At 36.8% G+C, this 6,364-nt stretch overlaps 1 protein-coding gene across 1 annotated transcript; it reads right to left on the bottom strand.

The window, feature by feature from the left end:
- Positions 1 to 448: 448 nt before the first annotated feature.
- LOC136824298 (beta-1,4-N-acetylgalactosaminyltransferase bre-4-like) lies at positions 449 to 2,190 on the bottom strand. Its single transcript, XM_067080466.1, has 2 exons — positions 1,596 to 2,190; positions 449 to 1,502 (listed from the first exon to the last, which is right to left on the bottom strand). Exons 1-2 carry the CDS (start codon positions 2,005 to 2,007, stop codon positions 1,054 to 1,056), a joined length of 861 nt encoding a protein of 286 aa, XP_066936567.1. The 5' UTR covers positions 2,008 to 2,190; the 3' UTR covers positions 449 to 1,053.
- Positions 2,191 to 6,364: the final 4,174 nt, after the last annotated feature.

Raw genomic sequence — 6,364 nt, 5'->3', positions numbered from 1 at the left:
ACTTTCATGTCACATCGTGTTTATATGGGGTATCAGAAAGTCAATCCACAAGAAGAGCCATCTTCCTTTATTATGGAGTGTTCCAAAACTATTGGTAGGTTGTTTGGAAGTAAAGAAACCCACACAGTTTTTTTTATTTTGAAGATTTAACTTGAAAACAAACTGCATCTTTCCAGCAGAAACTCGTGTTCCAACCTGCTACATAACATTGGTCAGTCGGGTCTGCTACTAACATGTAATAGTTTTATTATAGCTGAGATTGAGAATCCGTAGGCAGAACTTGTAACATATATTATGTGTATTATTATGTCAGTCGACTTGAATCATGATACATTACTCACATTTCACTGGATGCATTTTCGCTGTGACATTATCCGCAAAACTTTCTGACCGCGTTCTGAGACGGAGGCTAATTGGAATGAACACCTGGTTGCGTATAGGAGGTATCTTAAGGGTTATAAAAACTAATTAAACTTTAACAATCAGAATAAAACAAGTTTACATACCTAACCATAAATAAACAATAACACATAATAAAAGGAATAAATAATAACAATAATACAAACAAAAAAATTATGACATCAACTATTGAAAGACCTGAAAAATCTTAACTGTCATTGTATGTGAATTTCAAGGTTTTGTAAAGATGAATTTTCATTTTCATGAAGTATGTGAGGAGGATTAGATGTGAAGGAAGTCTCTAACCTTCTTTTTGATCGTATATTCAGATAATGATCGAAGATCAGTCTTTGCATGTAATAATAGTTGTTTCCAATTTAAAAGTTTCAGGTAACTATTTCTTGTGTGAAAAATGTGTGTCAGGTTTTTGTAGTTTAGCACGTTTGTAACGGCTTCAGGAGAAAGATTAGATAGAGTTTGATGTACAAGTTGAATATTGAATACAGTATTTGGTAAAGTTGGAATTTTAAGGTTTTGAAAAAGAGGGGAAGTCTCAGCATTAAAATCTGAAAAAGTTAGAATAGGCAATACAGCATTTATGAACGCGTTTTTAGCCAGATTGCTCGTATGAGAGAAACTTGTAATAATACATACCTAAAAAACCTTTTTCAAAACATCTGCTTTAATTCTAGTAAATAGCAATTCATCGGTTCGATTTAAAAGACGATAATTTAACGAATTCAAACCATCGATATCACCATATTTAGTCGCTTCTGTCCAGAAAATAGTACGTGCTAATTGCACTTCACGTTTAGCTGGTGCATGACTTAACATTTTGTATCTAGCAACATTTTTTAGTTGTCTATGTATGTTCAAACCATTTTTACGTAACCGATGAGATACATTATCGTCTTCGCCACCCCATTGCCAAAATATATTCGAGTAACCATTTGCAAGTTCAAAGTGTGCTTTTGTTGTTGACACAACTCCTCCAAAATGTTCATATTGGAGAGGCATACAACCTAACGTGTCCACCGCTACTGACATATGTGCAGGAGATTTACGACAGTCGTAAAAGATACGATCGTTTTCTGGAACAAGATCTACGTCATGGAAAACGAAGCATGTATACGGGAAATAACGTAACGCTTCTTTGAAACCAATATTACGTATTTTACCACGGTTGAACGGATGTTAGTCGGATTGTTCAATCACAAAAATACGGTAATGAATTTGTTGACAGCGTAACACGGTGTGTAAATGACGTAGCATTACGGGGAGATGCTGTTCGTGGTTACGGAACAGAATTATAATAGCCGTACGAGTGCCACTTATGCACCCTGTAGGCATGTACCACCCACCTTTGTTAACAAATGAAAGTTCATTTTTTTGAATCCATTCCATACTTAAAATAGTTTTATTAACTTTTAAGGGACCTTGAAGATTTTCGGCTTTGCATTGCTGTCCTTTTTGTATTTTGCACATGACTTTTTTATAGCTCGAAAGCTCTGGTTTATTCAGTTTTGGGTCATTATTCCACATAAAATTGATGAAAAATAACGGGCAGAATTGTAAGGTTTTGTCACCAACAAGGTTCCCAACTTCCATTAAGATTTTTGCCCTATTTACATGGTTCAGCGGTGTCTTTACTGATTCAATTCTACGTTTCACAGATGTTACTGTAGTTGTAATTACCGTTGGATGAACTATCTTAAATTTACGGTCTTCTTCCTCAGATGTTCTCCCTTCAGATTATTGCCCTTGAACACTTGATATTTCCTCATTTAGTTTGTTGGTGGTCTTAGCAGAGATCTCTAGTCCAGGGCTGTTAGTGCTTTTCCCAATTTGTTCGAGTTCGAGATTTTCGTTTTTGATGTCCGAATCGATGACAGTGTTCATACTGTCCAGCTTTACATTGGGATGAAGAAGGTTGTTTAAGTTAAGCTTGTTTGGATCTTCAGTTACTGACAATTTCGAGCTTTGTATTTTGATTGATGCAAATAAACTATGGAAGGCGAGCACACCAAAAAGACAAATGCAGATAAAGATTGAACTTCTTCAACGGAGTAAGTGTAACATGGTGGTGATATGCACAACCTCCAATTACTTGAATCTTGATACTTTTGCTGGTATCTAAAAGAAAGGAAAAAATGTTTTATTGATTTTATTATGACTGTTCTCGCTTAATAAAGAATGAACAGTCCTTTATTTAGTGTTCTAGGAGGTCGTCTCGTTAGACATGTAGTTTATATTGCCCTACAGCTTGCGAGATACTGTGACATATGGTTGAGCGAGTGTATTACCTTGGGGTGAACCACTCTATGGAAAAAAGCATGCGTTTTCCACTCTTACCCAGAATGTATTTTGGTTATGCCTAGAACACAATCACCGACAGGCTCGTTAATTTTCTGTCTGACCATTTGTTTTTAAATAGCTGGGTGAAGGTATATTCCATTTCAAAGTTAATCAAATCGTCGTATGGGAATCGAGGTTTGGGCCTACTACTCGGTTTATTGATGCACGAACCAAAATTCTTTTTTATAGAATTTTAAGATTCAAGAAGTAATAAATTAAGATAAAAATAAAGTTTTGTGAAAAGATGTTTTGTGAAAGAAAAAACAACACAGAAGTCATAAAAAAAGCGAAAGCTAGATCCTGGCTAGAAATATTGAAAGTGTTTCTTCTTAGGATAAACTTTAAGACATCGAAAAATTAAGAATCTTAAAAATGTTAACCATCAAACGTTTCAATTTTAGCTTTCTTCAAGTCAAAATTCCATAGCAGGTGGACCCTCTACAATTAGAGCAACTTTGATCTTAGAGGGTAAAAAGGAAAGATCCTCTTTTGTATTGTACTTTCGAGGTTTGAATAATGAAATTTTGGTTCTGGCTGGAAGGTTTGATGTTAAGGTTTAACTAGTAATCAATTTCCCGGATGTACCGCTGAGGTTCGAAAAATGGACCGTGGGACTCGGTTTTTTTGAAAATCTTCCCAAAATGCAAAAAAAATACCATGTATAGGATTTTTCAACTTTGATGTTTCTGCAATCCTGCTTGGGACTCGTAGAGGTTAAAAAAGGATCCCCGTAGCTCTTTTTGCCCCCCCCCTGGATCTGTTTGTAATAAAATTAATTTCTGATTTGTGTCACTGAATAGCCCTCCCAGGAAATGCTTTTTTATTGTACAGCGACCGTAGCATGAAGGTAGAGCATCCAGCTATTGTGCGCAAGGTTGTGGGTTCGACCCCTAGCCGAGTCATACCAAAGATTCCCAAAATAGCACCTGATGCCTTTCTGCTTGATGTTCAGTAATTAAAGAGACGGATCTAGGATAAGTGGAGAAATCCAGAGAAAGGAGTGGTGCCCTCCCCTTTCTTTGTGTAGACAGCTATACGAAAAGGGAGCCTTCTAGTCGCCCTCGACTGCGGTCGCAACTTACTTACTACTTTGTTAACAACAAGCAGATTTCCAATCCTATTTTTTGTGGGTGGGGTAACGATAGATTATGATCAAAAATCAGCTTGTTAAAAGCGTGATTTTTGAAAGCATGACAGAAATTGTTTAAAATCTACTTGGAGCAAGAGGGTAGTTTGCGCCCGAAGTAGAGAATCTTTGATAATTGGGTTAAATTTTTGCTGATTCAAGAAAAATCTTTAATAAAAATCAATTATAGCTAAAAGCCTTATCTCCAGGTTCTAAGTATGTTAATCGTTATAAATTTCCTCTTTTAACGGCACCACTAGCAAGCTTAAGCGGGATTTCCTTCTAGGTCAAACCCTATTTTTGCCAGACTAGAAAAGGGTACAAATTCATAGGTTTGTCTCTCAAAGAGTATCAAAATCACTAAAATAGAGAGTTTCCCTCTTAAAGGTGCACGATTTTCGAAAATATTGACCAAACTTTGAGAAAAATCACCCAAAATTTTAACAGAACTCTCACAATAGGGTCAACTTTCCATTTTTGGCTCGGAAAAACCCGTCACCTCGCAAACCTAGTACCCCCTCTTCGGGCCAGACCCTTTATACTGAACGCAGTCTAGTATATTTCCGTGGAAAATATGAAATACACCAAATACAGCATTTATGTACGCGTTTTTAGCCAGATTGCTCATATTTTTCATGTTTACGATAAGCCTATACAATATTAAAGAAAATCGGAAAAAATACATAAGAGTTTTTGTTCTATTTAGGTAACTCTTGAGAGAACCTTGTAATAATAAATACCTAAAAAACTTTTTTCAGAACATCTACTTGAATTCTAGTAAATAGCAATTCATCGATTCGATTTAAAAGACGATAATTTAACGAATTCAAACCATCGATATCACCATATTTAGTCGCTTCTGTCAAGAAAACAGTGCGTGCTAATTGGATGCTCTTAGATCGGATTGCCAAAAGTCACCTTCATTTTTTTATTTTATTTTTTTATCCACGGATCGCTGATAGTCACCTTTCCGGGGGTTTTGTTGTTTGGAATTGCTTAGGTCAGGATTGCTAGTAACGGCTTGTCACTGTGCCGGGTGCATACTCGGCGCCTTGGGCCCCGCAGGGTTGCTAGTAACGGCTCGAATTTCAGTCAGGTTTAAAAAAGGGGTACTTTTACCCATATTATAATAACATTACCCCCGTCTTTGCCAGTTCGGTATAATATGTTATGAATTACGTTTTTTGCTGTGCAGCGATGGCTCAACGGATAGAGCGCTGGCTTCCGAATCTGATGATCTTTCTTTGGTGGTGGTTAGAATCCCGCTCGGTGCGAACATTAGACTGGTCGAAATTGATGGACAAATGATTGACAGGTATGAAAACTCAGTCAGAAATGAGAAACTAAGTCTCAGAAACTCAGACAGTCAGAAAAGAGAAAAATAGGATAAGAGATAGGAAAGAAAAGAAGGTGACTTTTGGCCATCCGATATAACATTTTCCGTGCTAATTGCACTTCACGTTTAGCTGGTGTATGACTTAACATTTTGTATCCAGCAACATTTTTTGGTTGTCTATGTATTTTCAAACCATTTTTACGTAACCGATGAGATACATTATCGTCTTCGCCACCCCATTGCCAAAATATATTCGAGTAACCATTTGCAAGTTCAAAGTGTGCTTTCGTTGTTGACACAACTCCTCCAAAATGTTCATATTGAAGAGGCATATAACCTAACGTTTCCACTGCTACCGACATATGCGCAGGAGATTGACGACAGTCGTAAAAGATACGATCATTCTCTAGAACAAGATCTACGTCATGGAAAACGAAGCATGTATACGGGAAATAACGTAACGCTTCTTTGAAACCAATATTACGTATTTTACCACGGTTGAATGGATGTTCGTCTGATTGTTCGATCACAAAAATACGGTAATGAATTTGTTGACGGCGTAACACGTCGTGTAACTGACGTAACATTACGGGGAGATGTTGTTCGCGGTTCCGAAACGGAATTATAATAGCCGTACGAGTACCACTATTGCATCCTGTAGGCATGTACCACCCACCTCTGTTAACAAATGAAAGTTCATTTTTTTGAATCCATTCCATACTTAAAATTGTCTTATTAACTTTTAAGGGACCTTGAAGATTTTCGGTTTAGCATTGCTGTCCTTTTTGTATTTTGCACATGACTTTTTTATAGCTCGAAAGCTCTGGTTCATTCAGTTTTGGGTCATTATTTCGCATGAAATTGATGAAAATTAACGGACAGAAATGTAACGTTTTGTCCCCAACAAGGTTCCCAACTTTCATTAGAATTTGTGCCTTACTTACAGGTTTCACCGGTGTCTTTACTGGTTCAATTTTAGGTTTCACAGATGTTGCTGTAGTTGTATTTACCGTTGGATGAACCATCTTAAATCTAGGATCTTCTTCCTCGGATGTTTTGTTACCATTTTCTTGCCCTTGAACAATTGATATTTCCTCATTTAGTTTGTTGGTGGTCTTAGCAGAGATCTTTAGTTTAGGGCTGTTAGT

Source organism: Clytia hemisphaerica, unplaced genomic scaffold (genome assembly GCF_902728285.1).
Source record: "Clytia hemisphaerica strain Z4C2 unplaced genomic scaffold, Clytia hemisphaerica genome assembly, whole genome shotgun sequence".
Taxonomy (NCBI): domain Eukaryota; kingdom Metazoa; phylum Cnidaria; class Hydrozoa; order Leptothecata; family Clytiidae; genus Clytia; species Clytia hemisphaerica.
This window is presented reverse-complemented; position numbering and strand designations above follow the sequence as displayed.

Excerpts from the sequence above, each read along its gene's own strand:
- LOC136824298 (XM_067080466.1), bottom strand. The coding sequence starts at position 2,007 with ATGGAAGTTGGGAACCTTGTTGGTGACAAAACCTTACAATTCTGCCCG. Across the intron at positions 1,503-1,595 it reads TGTGATTGAACAATCCGACT|ATCTTGTTCCAGAAAACGAT; the intron begins AACATCCGTTCA and ends TCCATGACGTAG.